This window comes from Hakea prostrata, chromosome 5, assembly GCF_041222555.1.
Source record: "Hakea prostrata isolate BN-2017 chromosome 5, UWA_Hpros_2, whole genome shotgun sequence".
Taxonomy (NCBI): Eukaryota; Viridiplantae; Streptophyta; class Magnoliopsida; order Proteales; family Proteaceae; genus Hakea; species Hakea prostrata.
The window spans coordinates 15,820,474-15,844,582 of record NC_142604.1 but is presented as its reverse complement, the minus strand read 5'-3'; the positions used below and the strand labels follow the sequence as shown (position 1 = coordinate 15,844,582).

The 24,109-nt window shown below is 37.5% G+C and overlaps 1 protein-coding gene across 1 annotated transcript in view; it reads right to left on the bottom strand.

Annotated features, from left to right (window-relative positions):
- Positions 1-271: 271 nt before the first annotated feature.
- The window catches only part of LOC149015413 (serine/threonine-protein kinase STY46-like), a 37,703-nt gene continuing 13,865 nt past the window's right edge, over positions 272-24,109 (bottom strand). The window contains exons 7-16 of the mRNA XM_089155401.1: positions 22,568-22,618; positions 16,508-16,683; positions 16,063-16,170; positions 13,931-14,004; positions 13,595-13,770; positions 3,667-3,762; positions 1,491-1,571; positions 1,305-1,358; positions 864-998; positions 272-782 (exon numbers count right to left, since the gene is read on the bottom strand). Of these exons, the coding sequence (XP_089011527.1) occupies positions 720-782; positions 864-998; positions 1,305-1,358; positions 1,491-1,571; positions 3,667-3,762; positions 13,595-13,770; positions 13,931-14,004; positions 16,063-16,170; positions 16,508-16,683; positions 22,568-22,618 (1,014 nt within the window). The 3' untranslated portion in view covers positions 272-719. The remainder of the gene's footprint in view (positions 783-863; positions 999-1,304; positions 1,359-1,490; positions 1,572-3,666; positions 3,763-13,594; positions 13,771-13,930; positions 14,005-16,062; positions 16,171-16,507; positions 16,684-22,567; positions 22,619-24,109) is intronic.

Here is a 24,109-nt window from a genome sequence, read left to right as displayed (position 1 = left end):
AATGCTAAAAACGTTCAACTTGTACTACTTTTGGGAGCATGCAATCTGTAATTTAAGGCACTGAAGTATGTACTAAAAATTTAAATCCCAATAAACTGTACAAACCTGTAAAAAAAACTCAAGAATTAATTAGACATCCAAGTAAAGCACCATATTATTCTGTAAATGGGCATTGTAGTCTCCCCAACACTCCCCCCCCCCGCCCTCTTCCTCGTTTTTGAGTGAAGAAATGAGCATTGTAATTAAAAGTCTGATTATACCCAAAAGATCAGCTAGAGTTAACACCAACGCCAAATTAGGCCCCCGATGACCAAAGCTCTGCAAAAAGGACTCAAAAATTTTGTGGATTGATGAAGTAGATCATTTACTCCATTTGTGTCTACCATAGAAATGAATAAATTACAGGAAATAATATAATAACTATCCTGAAATGCAGTAAACTTGCTAAAGAACACTTGAAACATCTTCGGAAATAAGTGATTTCATGCATCCAAAAAAAAAAAATTTTTTTTTTTTAGGTAAGGCATCCCAAAAGAAGTTACAATTAAAGACCTGCCACCATAACCTGCATGTGAACGATAATAACCAAGCGAAAAATGACAACAATTGCGCTGTTCAATTATTAAAAAAGAAAAAGAGATTACTGGGATTTACTGTACAACGTAAGTAGATGGGAAATCACCTAGTTGATTACAGGAAGTTAGTTACAAACAAACCCTTCAGTGATGGGCCCGCTTGAGAACTGAAAATAGTCCCCCAGATTTCTTCTCATCATCTCCAACCTGTTCAACAAAATTAGGTACATTAACAACATATGAAGATTTCCAAGCAAACATTTTCTTGGTCCTTATGGTACTACAAACCTCCTTGGCTATTTGCTGTAGAAACTCGATAATATGAGAAAAGTCAGGTCTTAAGCATGGATCTTGCTGCCAGCATCTCTCAAGCAGCTCCACAAGTTTTGGATGAGTGTTCTTAGGGATTGTAGGCCGTAGACCCTGACAACCACATCATTAGAAGTAAAATGTTATTTATTTATTAGAAGGCACAGCCTAATAAAAATTATTGTGTTGGTCTATGACTCATTTTGTTCAATGAAACATAAACCGCCACCATGAGCTATGTTAACCAGGCAGAGGAAACAAATGGCCAAAGTCCACAGGTTTTTCCCTCAAGATCCATTCTACTGTATGTGCACCATAAGCTGAACCAAGCAGAGGAAACAAATGGCCAAAGTCCATAAGTTTTTTCCTCAAGATCCATTCTACTATATGTGTACACTCAGAGAATGACATAATCCGTACCTTTTGCACCACACCTACAGCTGCTTGTAATGGAGTTAAGAACTCGTATGGGATCTGGAATTGAATCATAACGAATAAAATCTAGTTAAGAGAGCAGAGCATTCAATGCTAAAATGATCAATTGGGAAAAGCAAGGTGCACATGATAATTGTGAGACTTCATCCAATGCAATATATGCAATATTACCTTCCCTGTTAGCAGCTCCCATAGCACGATTCCAAAACTGAACACATCAGCCTTGTGATCATACGGTTTGTGTTCTATGACCTACAATAGCAACAATGATTAATTAGCTGACAGGGTAATGACATCAACCCCAACCCTTAACTAAGTTATTTATCTACCCATTCACTGCAATCGCAAACCAGTTTGGACATTATAAGAAAATTGACGGCTTTGAGAACAGAAAAGATTTTGAATCAATCACCGCATCACCTCCCACGTGATGCAGAAGCATTTCCTTGTACTGGGCCCAGTTTGTTCAAGAACCAGGTCCGCTAGGTCTTTTGGTGCCCTGTAGCATTTTCGGAATATATGTTATTTGGGAGTGTATCTTATCTTACATTTAATATTTATCATCAAAAGATGGCAAATGTTAGTATTAAAATCTGCTTTAGATTTTTTTTCCTTCCAGTTTCAGAGCCCAGGTAGGAGTTCCGGTTCTTACTTCTCTTAATTGTTATCTTCTAACCCATTTATGGATGGACAGATTTGATAATGAATTAGCAAATTGAGTTTGGTCAAATGCCATGCTAGTGATCTTCCCCTCTCAGTTCTTCTTCTCTTTGCTTACCCAGTGATACCTTTTCCAAAAGGGGCAAACCCTTTCCGCCCAAGCAGAGTCCGGGGGGCATTTGGCAGGCCTTAATCCAGCAATTTTTGCCAAAAGGCTATTTTTCAATCCTGTGATACCTTCCTCGTTCTCTTTTATCTTCTTCTTTTCTTCTTTACTTTCTTTTCTATGTTCTGCAATGTTCTCTGTTGTCAGGAGTACACTGGTCCAAGGACCGCTAAATCTGTCTTTTTTCACATCCAGAAGTCACCTGGAGGGCTTTTCTTACTGGAGAAAAGCTTTGTCATTGATATGTGCATTGAACTTTGATCCCATGAGCTTTCAGAATGATGAGCCACATATATGGATAAAAATAAGAAACCGAGATTTACTTATATAGAAGTTAGAGCCCTGTTTCGAGTTTGTTTCTTGTGCCACTTAGTTTCTAAATCAGTTTACCTTACCCTTTTTATCAGGAATAAAAATAATCCATTACCAAAGATAAAGGATCCACAAAGCCTCAAAAAGGAAACGGGAAAAGTAAATAGAAACAAGAGAAGCATTGGCTTGAAGAGAAATAAAGCCCAAGCCCTTGGAGAACAACATGCCTGTTTCTTGGGTTTGTCAAAATCGAGTTTCTTTTCTTAAGAATTTATCTAGGATCGGGTCCTACACATGGTAAGAATTTCAATTTGTCAGGCCACTTTTAAAGGCCTAAACTAGGGGAGTAGGTAGCATATGGGATTAGCTTCTTTACTTGGTATATAGAGTGATCTCACCTTGGGGGTTGGTGTTTGCATCCAATCAACTCCCTGTGAGTGGGAAGTTTGACAGGCCAACTTAAAAAAAAAAAAAATTCAAATTCACTCATTATTTGTGATACCCCAACCAACTCAGCTACTGCCCAAGAAACCCCACATTACAGTAAGTTCGATCCCATCCCATCAAAACTTAATTCGTCTCCAATCATTCAAACCACCTGAACCTAACATCGGTACCCATCTCCCAAATTTTTGACGAACTAACCAAGTTTCTAACTAACAAAATCCCAACCATCTCCTGCCAATAGAACCTTAATCAAAAGTTCATCTTAACTCTTTCCAGCATAAACAAATAATGACTTAACTATTTCCAACCCTTTGTTGACTAGAAACTTGGATTGCACCAGTTCTCGGTTTGGGCCCCCAAAGTGAGTCATTTGTCTCTATGCGGCTAGACCAACTACATTAGAGTATCTTCAAAATGCCAGACTTAGTGTTTGAACACACTCCTATTCATCACTAGAGATTTGGGTTCCTAATTAATCTAGTTATAGTAGAATATTGAGAAGATTCGCAGTCATGTAACAAAAGAAGAAGAAAAAAGCAAATTGCATGAATATGCCTAGATCGATATCATAAAAAGTTTGAACTTATTACTGAATTCAAGGTAACCACATCAACCGAAAGAATTCAAAGTTACCACTTATACAATGTGTGTCAACAACCCAGGGGGGAAAAACTGAAATCAAATTGAAATGATTGGTAAGAGGGGTTAATGGTTCAGCATAAGAAAATAGTCAACCAGTCAGAAATTTAGCAGAAAAGATACCTCAGGAGCCATCCAACGATATGTTCCAGTTTCCGCTGTCATCACTCCAGACTGAACTTGCACCCGAGCAACTCCAAAGTCAGCAACCTTTACAACCTAAACCACAAAGCTTCTGCTGGCTTAGACAAACTATGGGTACCAGATATGTCTTAAACATACTGCAGCTCCAAAACAAGTTGATCATAACCAAGCAAAGGTTATTTGACGTCAGACTAGAAACCACATTGACATAGTTTGAAGAGAAAACGGAGTGTTGTCCCAGAGAGATGCAATCACAATGATCAAAATTAATCTAAACACAGTTAAATATGCGTAGTAGGAAGATGTATACATACCAAAATAAATCAACTAATAACAACCTATATAGATTCCAGATGATCTGACTTTCTGGTTTTAGAACAACACTCCGCAACATGGTCTCCAACAACTTATTTAAGTTCATCTGTTGACTAACTCAGTAAAACTAAGTATTAGAAATTAGAAAATAAATAAAAACAAAAAATTTCAAGAACAGGAATTTCAGAAAATGGGTATTTTTTTTAAGGACAACTGTTCTGCAAGAGCAAAGAAACAATGGTTGACAAGTTTCAATCCGTTTAATCCCCCATGAAAGTGAAAAATAAAGATAAAAGATAGACACAACAATTTATACAGGCATCATATCATTTTCAGTTACAGTGTACCCCAAAAATCTAGCAGCATAACTTAGAACAAGCATGGTCACTCAACCAGTCAAAGATCCATAAACATAAACCACCATAGCCTGCAGGACAGACCAATCTAAACGGTCAGATGTTTTTGGTCATTTGACTGGACGATAGTGATGCAAATCCAGCACCAAATTGGCGTATTTTCCTCCGAAATCAACCTAGGGTTGATGGATACTCCAGCTTTTATCTATAAATAAGCCCATCCCCCAATGGGAAAGGAATGAATTTCGATTATTTATAAAGTTATCCTCAGCTTCAAGTCCCTTGGTGGGTGTTTGTTGTGGCAACAATATTTTGCTCAATGTGGTATGTCCAACATTCAAAAAACACCGGTTTAGGTCAACTTTGGTCTGACAACATTCAAGAGTTCAGTGCTCCAATAAGGTTCTTTGTAAAGTCAAGTCAAATTCTTGCAATGGCTGAATAGATAGTCTTCAAGAAGCCATTCTATTCATTCTAAAGCTCTACAAAGCTGTTCAGGCATCTGGTAGTCTACCCAATCACCCTTCTCCTATCACCATTTTTTTCTATTTTACTTGGAACAGACACCCAAAGTTCAAGGTTAGATCTGAACCACTCAAGCTGTCACACTTACAGTTCCCACAATCCTAGTGACCTTATATATCCTAGTTTTACCCCCATTGTGACCATCGAACAAGATAAAAATATTTTCTTGGATTTTTGTACCCCCTAGAACCCCCAGAAACAAGAACCCTCGTATCTTCTAATTTAAACAACCAAAACCCAACCAAACTTGGGGGGATCATACCCCCCATATTATAAGCTATATTCACTCCAAGTTTCAGTCCATTCTAACACTAGTAAACCGCAATTCCCCATCGCTAAATATTCACTCCATACCTTAAGATGAAGAAACCTTTTCTTGGAACGAGTTGGTTCACTTAAAGAACTTGAAAGCCAGGCCCTTATTCAATTGAGGCTACATCAGATAGGGTGACCAACCAATGGCCTTGATAGGGCATTGGTAATCAATATGACAGGGAAATCATTGGGGCTGGGCCTTGAAGGTTCAGCAGGCCAGTTTAACATCCTCTGTAAAGATGAGCAGTACACGTTTAGTCAATGTGGCCTGCAATAAATAGTGGGCAAATAGTATTAAGGGTCAGTGGTACTTTATAATTTCATTTGTCATATCCTATTAGCCTTTTAGACCTGATTTATAAAAGACAACATGTGAACCATAAAACCAGATTGGAATTATAAGATAATGGAAAGATGTAGTATTTGTTGAGAATTGTGCAGAGAATCCAAGGCTGCAGCCTTGTTGCACAAGCCTTGGCAGCAGCTTTCCTTCACTGCACTTTCTATTTTGGTGGCTTTTTCTATTTCAATGATAGTTTCTATTTTCAGAACTTTTTATTTTTGGACAGATTTTAGGAGGTAGAAAATTAGTAAGTTTTGTCTTTAAGCTGTATTTTAATTTGACAGTTGCTAGTCTCTCAAGTTGTATTAGACCTCTAGTAAAATCATAAATATAAGCTTCCTGAGATTCTAGGCTCTATAAGCAAGAATAGCAAGCCTCCTCTGTTAGTTCTTCACCTCTCTTCGCTTTCTTCTTCTTCTCTCTTTTCTTTTCAAGTTCAGCTACTGTTTTGACTGTTTAAAGCTTGTTTTCTAACAGTATTCATAACGTTCAAGATCTCAGTCGAAACCACAGATTTTGTGAAATATTTTCTTTCAACAAAAATAGGAACAAATTTGGGTGTGTATTGGTAGGAATGTGTTGCTTCCATATTTCAATGCTCTTTTGAGATCTCAAAAATCTCTAGGATCTCTACCTCGTCGAAATGAGAAAATACTCAAGATATAAATGTCATATCTCAATATTTTGGATCACATGCCTATATAAAAAATCTATAACTTGGACAGTGCTAATCAAAATTTTGATACAAAGAGGTCTAAACTTTCTGTTCTATCACAATATATATATATATATATATATATATACATGTGGAAAAGAGGGAAGAAAAAAAATACTCCAATTTCTTCACTTATCTGCACTCATCCTTGTAAGATCAAAAAAGTCTTGATTCTCCTATTCCTCAAGCTTTATGTGCATTTCAACCATTGGGCGTCTTAGACATGGAAGACTAGGATTTATAACTTTCTATACCTTATGTTTATGTATTATTGTTCACTTGATAATTGGTGCTAGATACTTGGTGGACCAATATTATGATACTTTCAACTACTTAAGTGTGAAAATTTGCCATGTTAAATATTTATATTAAAGGTTCAGCCTTTATTGCCAACCAAGAGTGCAAATTTAAATAGCTAAGTGGTGTGTGTTTTCTTTTTCAATTGGAAAGCTAAGTATGTTTATCAATATTACAACAAGCTTCCATTAAAGGTTTTTTTCCGGATGAATAAAATGTTCATTACCAACAGAAAAAGGTAGAGGGGGAAGGAATACAAGCCAACACAAGGCAAAGCCCAAACAAAGCCGACACGGACAATAAGCCAGACAGCAAAAATAAATCATAACAACCAGCTAAAACGAATAAAAGAATGGGGATTAATTTTTGCCCCAGTTCTTGTTCTTCTTTTTTTTTCTTTTTTCCCCCCATGGGATTTTAAATCCATTACAAAATCTCCATCTAGTTTGTGGCGCCCCTTAGTGGAGCGATTACTTTTCATCATTGTAGATAGAAATTAGGCCGAGTCATCCATGGACGTGAGACGAGAGTTGAGCTCACCAAAGACTTCAAGGTTAGTGGGCCCATCACAAGCTAACTGTGAAGGGCTTGGCACTTGATACTCGACAACAGACAGGAGGGAGGAGTAGCGAGTGACAATAGGGTTGACCAAGCTTTTAAGAAGCTTGAGTTCCCCAACTCAAGGAGGGAAGAGGAGGGAGGCCCATTAGAGGGGGGCATTAAAATAAGAAGAGGGAGATAGACTGGGCCTAGAAGTAGATGAGGGGAGGCCCAAAGTCAAATCACATCAAGGGGGAAGGAAAAGCTCCATAGACAAGAGAGAGGGGTGAGGAGAGGAGAGGAGAGGTGATGGGCCTCCTAATTTTGGGAAGGGGGGGGCCCCTGTAGAGGCCCCACTGTGGAGAGGCTAGTAGGGGAGGACTAGGGATTGGAAGGGGGATCTGTGCAAGAAAGCAAGAGATTGGGAGGGTCGTCAAGGTGAGAAAGAGAATCGAAGGGGTTAAGGGAGATGTGAAAAGAAGAGAAGAGGAGAATGGAGGCAATGGGGACCTCAATCAAATTGGGTTCCCCAACAGGGGGAGAGGAGGCAAGCAAAGGAGGGGTTTAGCAGAATGGTCAAAGAAGAGCAAGAGTGTTACGAGATGTGAAGGCGAGGCACAAGCCCAAGAATGAAAAGGCTGGCAGTGGATTGCAAGCAAGGGTTTGCAGGCAACCGAAAAAGGAAAGGCATAGTTGCCAGTGTCACAAGGCTCAAAGTCATTGAGGGAAACAGAGGCAGGGACTAAACAGGACAAGTCTCGATCAGTAAGCTCCAAGAGGTCACCAAAAGAATAAAACGATTCCCTTTTGTCGCCAAGTTGTCCAAAAGAATTCTCAAACGGGTACTTGGAGGCAGGAGGATGCCATTGGTGAGGATAAACCTTACTGATAAGGGGGCAGTTGTCTAGGCGACAGCCAAGGTGTTCCGAGCATCACCAGAAACTGTGCAATCTAAATGGCCAAACACCTTGTACTAATGGCAGAGAGGAGGCAAGTTCTCCATTTGGAGTACTTGATCAAAGCTTAGACCATTTTCGTCTCTAACCAGAACTGAGATGGGCAGCAAGGAGGAAGTGGAGACCTTGACACATTTTGGCGAACAACAATCTTTCATGTTGCCAATGCGAAGGGGTTTGCTGATGAGAGAAGCAATACGAGATGGTTCGTATGAGCCAGAATTGTAGAGGGAGGCCTGGGAGGAATACCTAAAGGGGAATGGCATTCAAATTCATATTTTCTAACTTCAGATCAGGGCTCCACTGCCTAAGGTAAATCCTCTTTTTTCCAACCATCCAAGGGGCACCTTCAATTGCCGAAAGCTTAGCTTTTTCATTGAAGCTTTTAAAAATGAACACACCATTATAGAGCAAATATGAACAGAGAGAGTCTTCTACTTTCCACAACCTAGAGAGGGAGGCATGAGTAACCTTGAAGGGAGGATGGGGGTTGACGAAGTTCTCGACTAGGCAAGCCATCCATTTTGCAATACCAAGGGCTAGGGAAGAGTTGGGACAAAGAGGGAACATAGAGGAACCAATGGTGGAGGGTTGGACGAAATGAAGCAGTCAACATGTGCACGAGAGGAGACTAGGGCAGCTGGAGGGAAGAGATTGTCTAGAGGCAGGGGAGGAGGGGAAGGGGTCGGTTTCACTCATAGCTCAGTCTTCTTATTCTTATTTTTCTATTAAGTATTAACCTCAACTCACTTCCCTTAAGGTTTGCAGATACGCCCATGTGACCATTGAACATCAATTTTAATCCAAACAATAAAAAATAAAAAGAGAAAAAGGGAAGCACCCTCTATTGGTATTGGCAAGTCGAGACGAGTTCTCTGGTCTTGATTGTTTCAACCAAAATTCTGGGTATCAAGGATACTTAGCCCATCCATAGGAAGTTAATAAATTCCTTGAGATGAGATAGATTTGAGAAGAGATGAACACAGGGGAATGGGTTAAAACTTGAAAGGAACTCATATTTTGGACAGACATACAAGAATGGGGTAAACCTTGAAAGGCATTTATATTTGGTTCCTTAAAATAACAAGGATAGGCAGATCTAGGGTTTGGTTGGTCCTTTAGGATTAATAGGATCAAAGGTCACTAGGGTTAGGGGATGATGCTCCTAAAGTTTGTGACAGATTACACGGTTAGACTGGTGTAGATCTGACCTTGAACTTTGGGTCGCTAAAAAAATCCACAAATTCTAGAAACATAGAAGAAAAAAATATGTGAAATGAGAAAGTGATGATAGGTATAGATTATGGGCTATATTTCTGATGGATTCTAGTAGTTATTTTGGACTGGAGACAGGTTTCAATGGCTAGAGTTTTAAGGGGGAAAAGAGGGAATTTAGAAGTTTAGAAGAAGAATTGGGGATGGGGATGATTCAACTTATCGTTTTAGAAAAGAAACAGCAAGTTGAATTGTTGATAAGAAGAGTTGATCCAGTATGGAGTTCAAGTAACAAGAAGGAGAGGAAACAAAAGATGGAGAGAGAAAAGAAAGTTTTTTTTTTTTGGAGAGTTGGGGGAGGGAGAAATGCAATGGCAGCAATAAATAAAACTCAAAATTCACTTCACCAATTCATAGCTCAATTAAGTAATTAAATCTATATTTATAGCCACATTAATTGACATAGTTTCAAACTCAAAATTAGAAATAGACTCCTATGCTAAAAAGGAAAGTCCTAACCTAATCATTAACCTATTAAGTAATCTAAACCGATTAGGAAATTGAAATAATAAAAGAAACAGATTTAAAACAGGAAATCCTGTTTCCTACTTTTTACCCATGTTTTAGGCCCAACAAATGGGCCAATTACAGAATAAACCTATGGAGTCAAAGGCAGCATACATATATGACCCAATCCTAGACTATTAAATTAAGTAATTAAATCTATATTTATAGCCACATTAATTGACATAGTTTCAAACTCAAATTAAAACTCAAAATTAGAAATAGAATTCTATGCTAAAAATGAAAGTCCTAACCCAATCATTAACCTATTAAGTAATCTAAACTGATTAGGAAATTCAAACAATAAAAGAAATATATTTAAAAAAGGAAATCCTGTTTCCTACTTTCTACCCATATTTAGGCCTATCAAATTGGCCAATTACAAAATAAACCTATGGAATCAAAGGCAGAATACATATATGACCCAATCCTAGACTATTCTTAAGGAAATAAAAGCCCAATTTGGTGGTGATTTTGCATCAATGGCCCATGATATTTATTTTACTTTTGTGACTCAAGAAGTTTACCCAAGAGTTGGCCTTAAGGCTAATGGGCATGAGGTTATATGGTGATAAAAGGCCTTCCAGCACAACTACACCAAATACATTAGAGTCGACTATCATTTACAAAGGAAAACTCCAATCCTAATGGCCTTTGCACACCATTTGTCAAAACAAGAGAAAATTGCTTGATGTTTTCACCTAAGAAATTATTTCCATCTCCTTGTTAATGGTTGCTAGGTATCCAAGGCATTCACTTTCTGGTAGCTCTCGATCCTCAATTTCCACTACATCAACTCTGCTAGTCATGTAGTCCTCAGCTGATAGATGAGCAACAAAAGAGCCATCTTCTAGGATCTCAATTCAAAAGTTCATGTTTTAGGGTCTTAGGATTTTGGCACGGTTGATGGTAGTATGCCAGAAAACAAGGGAGTAGTTAGGGATGGGGTTTAGAGGATTTAAAGAAGAAGAATTGGGTTTGGAGATAATCCAACTTACAATTGTTGAAGATATTCTTGAAGAATTATTTAAATGATGGAAGATATTTTTAGGGAAGGAGAGAATGAGAGAAGAAATCAAAACTGAGATAGTAGCCCCAAAGCTTAAAAATTCCTATTAAAAAGCCATACTGATAAAAATCAAATCATTTTCATTAAAACAGGGGATGCATAACGTACATGTAGACCTCCTAAAATCTTTAAGTTGACTCAAAAGAAAACCTAATCACTTTAAAAGCCTTGAGCAAAATTCTTCTTCTTCTTCTTCTTCTTCTTTTTTTGACATTTCTAACCACATCAACTAGTTTGACTGAAGTTACACATCACATATTGAGTCTTTGTTCTACTTAAAACCTTTTTATTCCAAACTTGATTTCTATAACTCCAGCTTTTGCATTCCGTTCACTATCATATCAATCAAAATAGTATCATCCGCAAATAATGTACTCTTAAGGCCAAATTGGTTCTCCAATACAGCTCTTCCTCTCCATAAGTGGGTCTCAATGATTTTTTTCCATAATTCTTTGGTACGACTGACGACTCAATAGATCTTGCAATTTTAGGTATCACTTTTATCCTCATAAATCGGAACTATCATGGCTCTCCAATCATTCGGCGATTCATTTGTATTCAAAATCTTGTTGAACGTCTTGGTTATCCATCCATGCTCTCAAGCTCTTCCACACTTTAATTGAGATTTCATCTAGTCCCAATGCTCTACAACTTAAACTTCCATAAAACCTCTTTAACTTTTACCCACCAACTTCTTGTGGAAGTGATGCACATTCATCACCAAATTGGGCTACTTTCCTAAGGAACAGTCTAAGTTTGGATCACAAATCCATTCTTCCCTTGCTCCCTCCCTCCCTCCATCCATCCATCCATCTACCTAGCCATCTATCTATCCATCCATTAAAACCAATCTCCAGCCCAAACTAACCATTAGAATACATTGGAAACCCACCCACAGCCTACATGTATCATCCCCTTCATTCAACAAAGAGTACATATCAAATTACCATCCAAGATCCAAGGTTTACCCCCTTTCTTTTTGTATTATTGGATTCCCAAGAAACCAAATTTGAAACTTATATCTACACGAATCTAACCATCAAAATTATCTCAAGCTCTAGGGGTCACATTCCAATATACCATTATCTCAACTAGGGCTTTGAAGCTAACACATAGGGTCCTAGTTGATTCTATGTGTTGGCTTCAAAGATACTCCTCTCCACTTCCAAATCTAACCTACTAGTCAAGGTAGTTCCATTTAAAGGGTTGTAAATCTTATCTCCCCAACTTGTCCTCATCTCGAATTAGTATCAGACCATCTTTGCTCTTGATGCATCTAACATGGTCCAAATCTCTGGTCTTCCTTCTCTTAATTTAGCTGTCAACAAATTGAATTATGTTCACACACTATCCTAATTTATTTTACAAGCTGGGGCATGTGATACATACAATTCAACTTGCAGGTGAGTTGCAACAGTCAGTAAGAAGTCAGCATACAAGGAGATAAATTACCTACAGGGGACAACCTGGACAATAACAGAGTTTACAAGGATAAAGTTGCAATCTCCTAAAGTCAAGAATATATGAAGGATAGGAAAGTCGATGACTGCTCTCGAACTCTGGCCCTTCCACTGTTTCTGTTTCTCTCCTCCTACTTGCATCTCTCTATAGACTCAGTTATACAATCAACTATGGTGATTCAAACTGTATAAACAGTGAGAGCTTCAATGTAATGAATGATTAAATGCACAAAATAACAGATTCTGAACAGCAATAGTTGCCAAGCTAATGATCATATAGATTGAAGTGATACTTGTAAAAACAGAATGGAAATTGAATCTGTTTCATCTGACAACTGAAACAGAGTAGAAAGTCTGCCATTTTGTCAGAAGAGAGCTAAATAATAAAATACAAATAAAAAGCATACCAGGTGTCCTATAACTTTTATAATTTGCCTATATTCTTTAACTACACCCATGCCTGAGATCCAAGGCCCAACGATCTAATCTGGTTCGAGAAGGGTTTTGAGTGGCCTATGACCAATTCAATGTTTTCTGCAGAGGAACCACAAGTGTGACTACACCCATTACAGGGAGCATTGGTGCAAAGGCATTCCAACAACTGCTCTGCTTAGGAACTGTTACTTGTAAAGGCATTCCAACAACTGCTCTGCTTAGGAACTGTTACTTGTAAAGATATGCACCTTGACATGAGAATTTCTTGGTTACAACATAAGTACCGGATACATGAATAAATATGACAATAAAAGGAAAAGTTAGCAAAATGATTCAAGGACATGGATAACTGCCAACTGACATGGGCTCTTCCCTCAGCAAGCAAATGTATCACAATCAGCATGATGCACTAAGAATTGTTTGAGAAAGTAAAAGCTCATTTAAAAAAATCAAAGATTGAGAGAAGAAGGGGAAAAGCCCATGCAAAGGGCCATACAATAAAAAAAATTGACACGTGGCATCCAAGGGAACACTCCATCTATCCAATGTCAGAATGATCAAATCATCACTCTGAGTAGCACAAGTTATGCACCAGGATTGAAATTATTAAAACACTGTACCAGAAACCTATAGATGCATAAAGCGGGTGAAAAAAAAAATGTGTTCATTGATCATTGCAAGACTAAAATTGTAAAAGTATGTTCATTTGAGTATTTCCACAGCAACATATTAAATTAAAGAATAATAAAATGGTCAAAGGAATAATAGACTCATTGAATATATATTCAAGTGAATTTCTTACTTCATTTTCATCCATCAGAAGATTGGCAGCCTTCAAGTCTCTGTGGATTATATTGTTTTGATGCAAGTAGTTCATTCCCTTGGAAACATCAATTGCTACTTTTAGTAAGGATGGCAACTTAAACACTCCTTTTTGTTTATGTAGAAAATCATACACACTTCCACCAGGCATAAACTCTGAAAGAGCAGATCACAAGATAAACAATAACAAAATGTTAGAAAAGTTAAATTATTAGTCACGTTGAGGGGCTAGCCCACAATCATATCAAACATAAGAGAGTATCAAATCAAATATGTTACGTACACATGGCAGAGATAAACTGATTGGATTATTTACCTGTCACAATGCACAAGGTTGGAGGTCGGGTACATGCACCTATGAACTGCACCACATTCTTGTGACGAACTTTCCTGCAAAGGACCCAAAGGAGAAGTTAGAAAGCTGAAATGTATAGAATTATGTGTCACAAATGCTCCAAGATCTTCCTTTTGACTGCTTCTAAATTGGATCAAGTGCAAGGCATTTTATTTACCGAAGGAAAAGAACAAATACATTGTAATGCATTTTGAGGGAAAAGAAAAAAGAATTTGATAAACAATAACCACACAAAATGGGATGTCTGGTCGAAACTTTTAACAGCTTAGGTAGTATATATTTAAGTATAGCCAAAGTCATTCCTGTTATTAAGCATGAACACAGTTATAGCTCATATGGTGACCAGGGGTTAAGGATCCTACCTAACTGCCTTGGCAGTAGGGCTCCAATAATGCATCACCATGGCAAACAAAGCATTCTGATGTTTCTTCCTTTTATAACCGTTTTATTTGGCACAATTAGCATATTAAAAATCAAATGACTTTACTGTATGTTACCTAAATTTTAAAGAAGGGAAAAGCTACATGTAAACAAGATAGGTTACAGCTATTCCATTCCGTCAGACAAAGTACTCCCATAACTTACAAAAGGTGACACCCTCCCTCTATCCCCTCAACTACAAAAGGTGACCTCCAAATTTCCCTTCTTGCACTGCCAACGCCCACCTCTCCCTAAAGCGGACCACAAGCTGAGTCAAAGCTACCTGTATTGATCCCTTGCTGCCGACAAAGTACTGCAACAACTTGCAAGAGGTGGCCTCTTCCCTCCCTCTCTCCCCACTGGGAAAAATATGACAGCTTTGATTGGAAATTTGTACATCAACGGGTGAAATCAAAATGGATTCTATAGTCTGATCACACCATGAAACCTTTCTACACTTGTGATTTACATTGAAAAGTTCATAATTGTATGCAAGAAACTGAAAGAGGAAGCAGGTGTGGTCGAAACTTGAGTTGGCTTCTTTCTTTGGCATGAGACTATTTAGTGAAACAAATACTGTAGAAGACAATGATCTCAACATTTCAAATTTTTCATACATGAATCTACAATTTTTTTAATACAACAGTAACATTTTGCAAAATGCTCAAATTCTGAAGATTATTTAAATAAATAAATAAAAGAAGGGAATATTCAGGGACGCCCCAAGATAATCAGTAAAATGCAGACACCCCAAAACTATAACAAATTGGCAGTTGCCCGCTTTTCCATTAGAGCAATTAATCAGTTAGGAAAAATGACGAATATACTCTTAGTTGTATTATTCCATATCTTATTGTATAATATAAAATGACGAAAGGAGGAAGAAGGAGCTCATGGAGGAAGAAAGAAGATGAAACTTAGGATTTTATTTTACTAAGGGTGACAGTGTGAAATCACAAGAGATTAAGGGCAATTTAGGAAGTCTGTTATTAACTAGCCATGAGTCACCAGAATTTGCTAATGGAATGTACTATTGTGTAAATTTAAGAGACATTTTGGGGGTCATTGCCAATTTACCATAGTTTAGGAGTGTTTTTGCTTTTCGCCAATTATCTTGGGGTGTCCCTGAAATTTTCCCCAATAAAAAGAAGGGATAATGGCTATTATGACAACTAATTGAAGAGCAGTGGCATATACTAGGTCCGGTACACTATCAGCCATAATAATGGCCATCCAATAGTTGTATTAAAAGCAAATTGTCAACTAGAGGTCATGCAAACCTTGTATTCAAAAAATAAGTAAGATTTACCTATTGGAAAGAACAATTTATCCAAAAATAAATTAATAAAAAACTAAAAAAGCAAGTTCAATCATTAGATATATCAGGGACACACCTCCCAATATAGAAGAGTACTAAAAAACTCTCTGACTAATATTATGAGGACACTTAACTAGTCTAATTCATTAGGAAGCTGCATTTTTTCAATTAGGCTGCTCTTTCAGCTTGATCACAGCGTAAAACCATGACTAAAGCCTGCACGTATTTCTAGACTACTTAAGATAATGTTTTCATCATAGCATTAGAGTAGAATCCAGATTCAGATATTTCATAGACTATTACAAAGAAGAAAGAATAAATTGCAAGGGAAAAGAAGCATACTAACAAAACAGACCTCATAATAAATACTTCCTGGGCAAACTCCCTCTGCATATCCTCACTCACACGCTCAGGCTTTAGGACTTTAATTGCAACCTCCTGGCAATAGTATGTACCTTTATACCTGAATCCATTGCAAGATAGAACCAAGCAATCGTCACACTGACAACACGTACAAAAACCTCATCTTATTACATATTTGTGTGATCTGAATACAGTAAAAATATAATATAAATATAACCCTGATGTCACTAGATGCGAGTTCAAATCTTATAGGAACTTTGGTTATATTTAGGGCCTACCATTAAAGGATATTGCTAAATGGATCTGCCTAAAACAGATCAGGCTCAACCCCACATTAGTAGGATTGAATCATATCACATGCAGATCACAAATAATGTTAATTGAAGATCAAAATTTATATACAATCAGAACAGAGGATTTAGAAGAATGAGACTTACAGATCACCAAAGGACCCCGATGCAACTTTGTTTTCAAATTTTAACAGCCTAACATCAATCTCCCAGACATCAGTCCCATCTGTAGGTATTTTTACATGATCAGGAATGTTATCACATCTGGTTTGCCCATGCTGACTGACAGAAGACAAAGTATGGGGTCTCAACCAAGATTGCTTCTGCAAAGTGATCAATTATCATCCATGGTCAGATGCAATACCCATGCTAGAGAAATTTATATCAGAAGAAAGGGGGAGGGGGGGAAGGAAAAAGAAATCCTAAAAAAACACTAGTTCAAAACCAGAAAAATCTTAGCGAAGACAGAGCCTTATGAATATCATAAACATTTAATTTAGATTTTGAGTGCACAGGCAAATCTAATCGTCGCCATGATTAAGATAATATTTATAATGGTTTTTCTAATTCTGAAATGGGTCAGAGAGGGTTAGAACCTCAGATTATGTTTGGTTATTTCTCACCATTTAGGTAACAACCCATGGGTGGAGGACCTGGACTCCTATGGAGTCTAACATGAGTATGCTCAACAATTTGATTGTGTTCGGCTTACCAACCAATATCCAAAATTTGCATATTTTAGCATACAAGCACTTATCGTCACCAATAATAGACTAGCAAAATACATCAAACATTAAGTACCTAAGATTCAATAATTAGGTTATGAACACAATGCAAAATATTTAAAAAAGCATCAAATCTATGACCAAAGAATGATAATTAATATCCAGTTTGTTGAATTCTTTCAATGTGCTTTCCAGAACCTACAACTTAAGCTTGCACATGCAATCAACTCTCAACAAAATAGAAAACAGACAGGTATCTTGAATGCCCCAGCCCGCATGGTGGCCTACACGGAGAACCAAATTATATTGTTTACACTTTTAGATTATATATGATATGATATTGATTATTTTCTAACCCTCCTTTCGGTTTGTGCAAAATATTATGAAGCACATTAAAAAATGAAATCATGTTAATGCATGTAAACAAAGGAAAACAAAAAAGACAAGACTGGCACACTAACTAATTATTTCAGTGGCTTCACATCTGAGTACCGACTGAAACCCTCAACCCTTCCAGCCTTGTGCATAACTGCAACTCCAATGACTTTTCAGTGGCTTCTCATGATTTGGACAGCAGCTTCAAACCAGTTAATGAGAAAGTTCAACTAGAATTCAAGTTATCAAAGAGAACTGCAACGGGGAGCAACACAACGGATAGTAGTGATGGACCATGTATGTCTGATCATTTTGCAACCACTGAAATTTGGGGGAGGGGTGGTTTCTGGAGGAACCCCAATTCAAGTAATTTAAGGAAGAGAGGACAGAAGGAGACCTATGGAAATTGTATTGAAGTTTTACAGAAGATCGCCCACATATTGTTTCAGTGGGAGACGCTGCAGGAAGGGGATGTAATGCAGCTCTAGACTGGTAGGAGATCAACCAAACACCAAATTCCATGATATATTATGAACAGGGTGGTCTGCTAGGTCAGGTTAGGGTTAGAGCTTGATGGTTGTATTACGAAGATTGAAGTAGGGAATCTATCAGTAAAGGTCTTGTTATGTTTTAATGGGTTTAGAATACTGATGCAAACCTCGTATATGGCTGCTACAGTTGGCTGCAATGGAGGAAGAATTAGAAGAGGAAGAGAAGAAAGAGGGGAGGGGGTGCTCACACTCAAACACCAGCCACATAGGCTCTCACAAACATAACTCAATTCATTCTATTCAATCTTAAAATTGTATCCTAATACCATATATTTAAAGGAAACAAAACACAAATCCTAGTTGAAATCAAAATATAAAATAGAATCCAAACCAATGTCTAAGGGCCGTTGGCAGAGTCGGGGTTTTATTCTGGTTTCTCTTGTTTCTCGGTTTTAATTATGTTTGGTTGTGTAGACTTTTGGCGTTTTTTGTGGTTGTTGTTTTGCGTTTCACCCCTTCCTCGTTTTGGGGCTTTCTCCCTTTCCCCGGTTTTTTGTTCTTCCGTCTTGGACACTGTCAAGTAACAGTATAAATCAAATTTAAGACTAAAATTAAAACTGAAAAAGAAATACTTATTTAAATCCAACTATTTTTGGACCAAACCCCATTGTACCAGAACCACTTGAGCCAGTCTGATACTGAATCAGGTTTTGGGGTTTTTGGAATGAGAAATGAAGGAACTAGGATATTCAGATAAGATTACAACCAGAATCAATTTTGCAAAGAGCTGGAGAATATCAATCAAAATTTGGGCAAGCTTTGATGGCTTAGAATGGTATGCAGAGATTTTGGGGTTTGGGATTAATGTTCAATGGAGGAAATGCTTGGATTTGGTGGTAAATAGAACAGAAGAAGGATAGCATTTGAGGCTTCAAACTTACCTAATATGACCATCGAAAAATAAAGCACCAAAATACTTGATACTAGAGTGCTTGACTGTAGAACAATAATGGAGAGCTTCAAAAGAACCACCTGGGCTTCACACCACAAAGTGTTATGACGCAGAGACCCATCACCGATTAATAAGCATACTAGGGTAGGGTTATAAACTTTTGAGACCTTTAATGTCTAGGGTTTAAATTGTAATAGGCCTCTTTATGGAGCCTAAAATGGGGATACCTAGGCTAAGTACAAAAATTGCTCAATATTTAAAACTTGTTGGGTATATAGGTCATCAATATCTCGTAATTAGGGATTCCACACTCCCACACGTGTGGCCGGGAGTAGGGTTATGATATATTTATAGATAGTTAAGCACCCTTTAAACAGCCCAAAGTGGATGAATAGAAGTTAGGCCAGAGTAAACTATTTCTGCATTGAGAAAAAACAGCAACTTAAATGAAAATATTACTTCACAGATGTTTTTGCAATTATTTACCATTAAGATTGTTTGGAATTCAATATTTGAGAAAACAACCTTGCATCAGAAATTTGAAAATTGCACCTCCTGTTGAGTCGTTGACAAATGTTGTTCATGAATTGGAGGCCAACTTTTTCCCTTTTAAAACTTGAAGTAAATGAAATACTATTAGGCAGATATAGATGTCTGTCTAAGTTTCTAACCAATGTCCAATATACCGCATCAAACCCAAGCTCAAAACTACAATAATCATTTTGAGAGTTTCTTCTCTCTTCTTCTTCTTCTTCTTCTTCTTCTTCTTCTTCTTTTTCTTTTTTTTTTTTTTTTTTTTTTTTTTTTTTTTCTTTTTTTTTTTTAATAACTGAAGATTTCATGCACTACCATCTCTGAGTGTTGAAACCAACAATTCAATATGGCTGAGAAAAAGCACATGTTTTGACTTTCAACCATATCTTGGTTTCAGTCCAGTTGAAACCACAGTCAATACCGAGATTTGCATCCTTCAAGAATCATTCTAGTTGCCAGAATTCTCTGCAAGGCGCTTTAAAATGGATCTGAAATCAAGTTTTGATCAGTCAAAAAAGCCTGTTAATCGTGGTTTGAAGAATGATCACTTTCACACTTCACAGCATTGTTTAAAATCTGGTTTCTTACCTTTGAACCTCAATCTGCTCATTCTTCAAGCTATTGGTGCAGCAACCCCTGACTTTAATCTTCAAGTTCTTACATCTTATTTAAACCACAGTTGTTTCATGTCACGTTTTTGTAATGGATGTTCTAGATTTTTAAGGGGACAACAATCCAGCGCAGTACCATGACTAGATTCATAGTCTGGAGACTTTTTTATATGGTATGGGTTAACTGAGAGCTGAAAAGTATTATTCGCAGAAGCCAAACTGAAAGGAACAGCTCTAATATAGGGAATCAAGCAACAACAGCAAAATTGTACCTGGTGCATTGGCATAAATATTACTTGGGCTGAAAGCCTGAAATGTGTGAGATTATGAATAAGAGGTTCTTGCCTAAGCAACCCATGCACCTCATGTTCACACAGTTGAAAATATTACAACTATGCCACTTGGTCTGATTTTGATTGAGACAAAGAACTCTTAATGTTGTACTTGCTTCTAGTCGACTATCTACAATGGAAGATGTTGTACAAGTTGTATATATCAAGTAGAAGAGAGTCTAAAATGACTATACAATCAAAGGACCTTTTACGACACCTCCTAGGGTGACAATCACAGTCATCAACTACTTGCTTCTCAAAAGAGGTTCTTCAAGAAATCACATGCATCTGGCTCAACAAATGCACCCTCCTGACTCAATCAATCATATTCTCCATCATGGTGTGGCTACGCAAACCTTTGTCACTCACTGCTTCATGTGAAAAGGATATGGTGATAAGTGTTCTCAGTGCCCTAACCGATTGGAGTCCAACATTGACAAGGACAACACACCTTCTGAATCAAATGAGCAACTACCAACACGGACAACCAATCTGGCGGCTGAAAGTGAACTAGAGCCTTATGATGTTAACAATGAGAATGATGATGAGCAACACCGTTGCTATGTTTTTCAGCGCCTCTTGACTACAAATAAAATTTCTAATGACAAAGATAAAATTGGCATTGGAATAATATTTTTCAAACCAGAGTGCAATGCAATGGCAACCTATGTGATATGGTGATTGACCTAGGCAATTGCAATAACATTGTCACTGAAGATGTTGTTCGATAGTTGGGCTTAAAGACAAAACCATACCCAAATCCCCACAGAGTTGCACGGTTGAACAGAACAAACCTTCACCCTCTATTTGTTTGCAAGAGAAAAAGGGGTGGAAAAGATAGACATGTGAGAGTTGAGAACCACTAGTAGTGGGGTGGGAGAATAAGAAAGGAAAGTGAAGGGTTTGTGGAAAAGTTGAAAATGTGGGTCCATGATAAATAAAATAATGTTTCTTTTTCGTTTCCCATTCTTTCCCACAAAGTCTCACCTAAAGAGCAGGACTTTTAAAAGAGATGGGTGGGAAAAGTGCTCTACCACATAAGCCGGCAAAATCCTTTAATCATGGAGCATTGTCTCCCCATTATTCCACCCCATCTAAACAAACAAACCCATATTTTGGAATTTCGTGAAAAAGTAAGGGAATAAAATGTGTTTGCTTGTGTGTTCCATTGTGGATTAATTGATCACGTGCAGCCTGATGTTCTTCCTTTAAAAGTCCCACACATTCTTTCGGGATGCCCTTGTTGTACAACAAAAAAGGCAGGCATTGTGCTCATGAGAACACATGTTGCTTCTATCCACCCATTAATCTCAAGAGTCAGACCACTGGTACTTACCTCCTATGACGAGTTGACTCAGGCAGCATTCTTGGATCTCATCCAAACACATCAAGGAGTTTAATTCCAACCCCAAAAAGAAACGGTCCAACAAGGGTTGGAATAACTAAATTAGTATTTTATTTTCAATCTTTTGATTGTTTAGTTTTCCTACATAGGAGTGATTTAGACTTCGGTTTGAACTTTGTTTTTGAGTTTCATATTTCAACTAGAATTTGGATTTCCTTTGGATACATGCTTGAAACACCAAGCTATGATTAGAATGAATTGAGAGATGATGTAACATGAGTATCAGAGCATGAGATTTCTTCCCTTCCCCCACCCCACCCCCAAAAAAATTTCTACTTTTCCCTTTCTTCCTGTTCTTCTGGATATCTTTCTATCACAGCCCATCCTAGCAGCCTATTCTCAAGTCTGCATTACTGAGTGTACAACACCCCACCATTGTCGCTCTAGGGAGAATCATTTGCAAACAGTCTTACACCCAGGGAAAAGAAAAGCCCATTAGTCTGAAGTTACTCCACCAATATAATTAAATTGTCTTCGGTTTTCCTCTCCACTCGAATCTTTCCCAACAACCAAAGGAAGCATTTTATTTTAGTTGAAAGCAGCACTTCATGGCAAACAAATGTCAAAATCTGAATTGAAATTGAACAACTAAAAAGATCTAAACTCTGATACTAATAGAAACCAAACCAATTAAACAAAAATCCATAGAAAAATATAAGCAGCAGAAAATGATTAAGAAACATTAAACTGAACGCCAAATTTTGTAGTTAAAAGTTCCCACACCCACATTGTTTAAAATATGATAGTAATCAATGAGAAACAAGTAAAGAAAGAATGATTACCTCATTCTTTGAAATCTCTTTTTCCAGACTATGTTTCAGCTTCTCAGTTTCCTAAAATGGCATCATAAAAATAAGCACTGTGACTTATAGCTAAACAAATAGAGGAAGACAACTGAAAATCTAAACAATGGGTTGAAAATAAAGTGCCTACATGACTTCAACTTCAAACTGGTGCAATAAGCGATACAAATAAGCATACCAAATAAACTGGAGCTTATCATAACTCGGGAAAAGGAAAACGGAATAATACAAGAAACTATGCTGACCATTTTTGAATAAAGTGCCAGGAATGCATCAAGTGAACAATCCATGGATTCAACTAAAAAAGGGAGAAAGTCCGGGATTTTTTTTTTTTTTTTTTGGGGGGGGGGGGGGGTGTGGCTGGAGCTACACAGCCTTATCCCAGCAATTTTTGCAAAGAGACAGTTTATAACTTGGCCTCAGGCTACAGCTGTGGACCAATGACCATTGCGCGAAGGCCCATGCCTTTCTCCATGAATTCAACTGTCATTAAAAAAGTTCAATGGCAAAACAGGATCCATACAGGAGATCTCATTGGTGTTCTGCAATGTGAAAAACACTATAGCAAAAGTTCCATGTAACAGGGTAAATATTTCTTGGATTATTTAATCCAGAATACCATCCAGGTATTATGGTCCTTTTGGATAATTATTGTGACACTGTTTACAGTTACTGTTCATGTGAACAATGATTCATAACTAGTGCCCATTATTGTAATTTGGTTCTTCTCTCTTTAATTCTAATTTAAGGACCTTAATGATCTCATTGATCACACAAGCCTTACAACTTAATTGTTCCCAAAATACGCGAGTTTTGGATGGCCGGACAAAAAGTAATCTGGGTTTCATGGAATTAGTTGGTCTGGAATGGATTTGGAAGTTTAGGATTTCTGCAGGTCCATGTGGACAGGATTTTAATAGAGGGTCAAGAAGCTGAAGTGGAATTGCATGTTCAAGATATGAAAGTCTTTGGATAGCCGGATGCAAATTATTTGCAAAATCAAGAAAATAGAAACCCAGGAATTAAATTAAAAACTTTGCATTCTTGATTGTGGAACTGGGCAGCACTGTGATCAAGAATTTATGGCGGCCTAGGGATGCTGCGGATAGGTTATGGAAGAATTCAAATGATGATCAAATTACTGAAGTGGAAGAACGAGGAGGAATTAGATGTAACATAGAAGAATTAAAAGGCTGGGGAAGCTTTAACTTACTGTTGTAGCAGAAATACCTTTACAGCAGCTTTTTTAATGGAGAACTCCTTGCACTTGCAAGAAATTCAGTCAACTTGAACAAGAAGAAATTGCACATGAGGGAGGGGGTAGATGAGTCATACAACCATGCTATGCCATTGTAACTCACTGATATCAATTCAAAACTCAAAATTCTATTCATTTTCATTTTCAACACCTTACCCCCATTAAACCCTATAAAAATACTCAAAACAGGCTCCTCTGCTAAAAGGGAAAGGTTAACCAAGACCTTAACCAGGGCTGGGGCCCCCTATAATTGGACTCCAAAA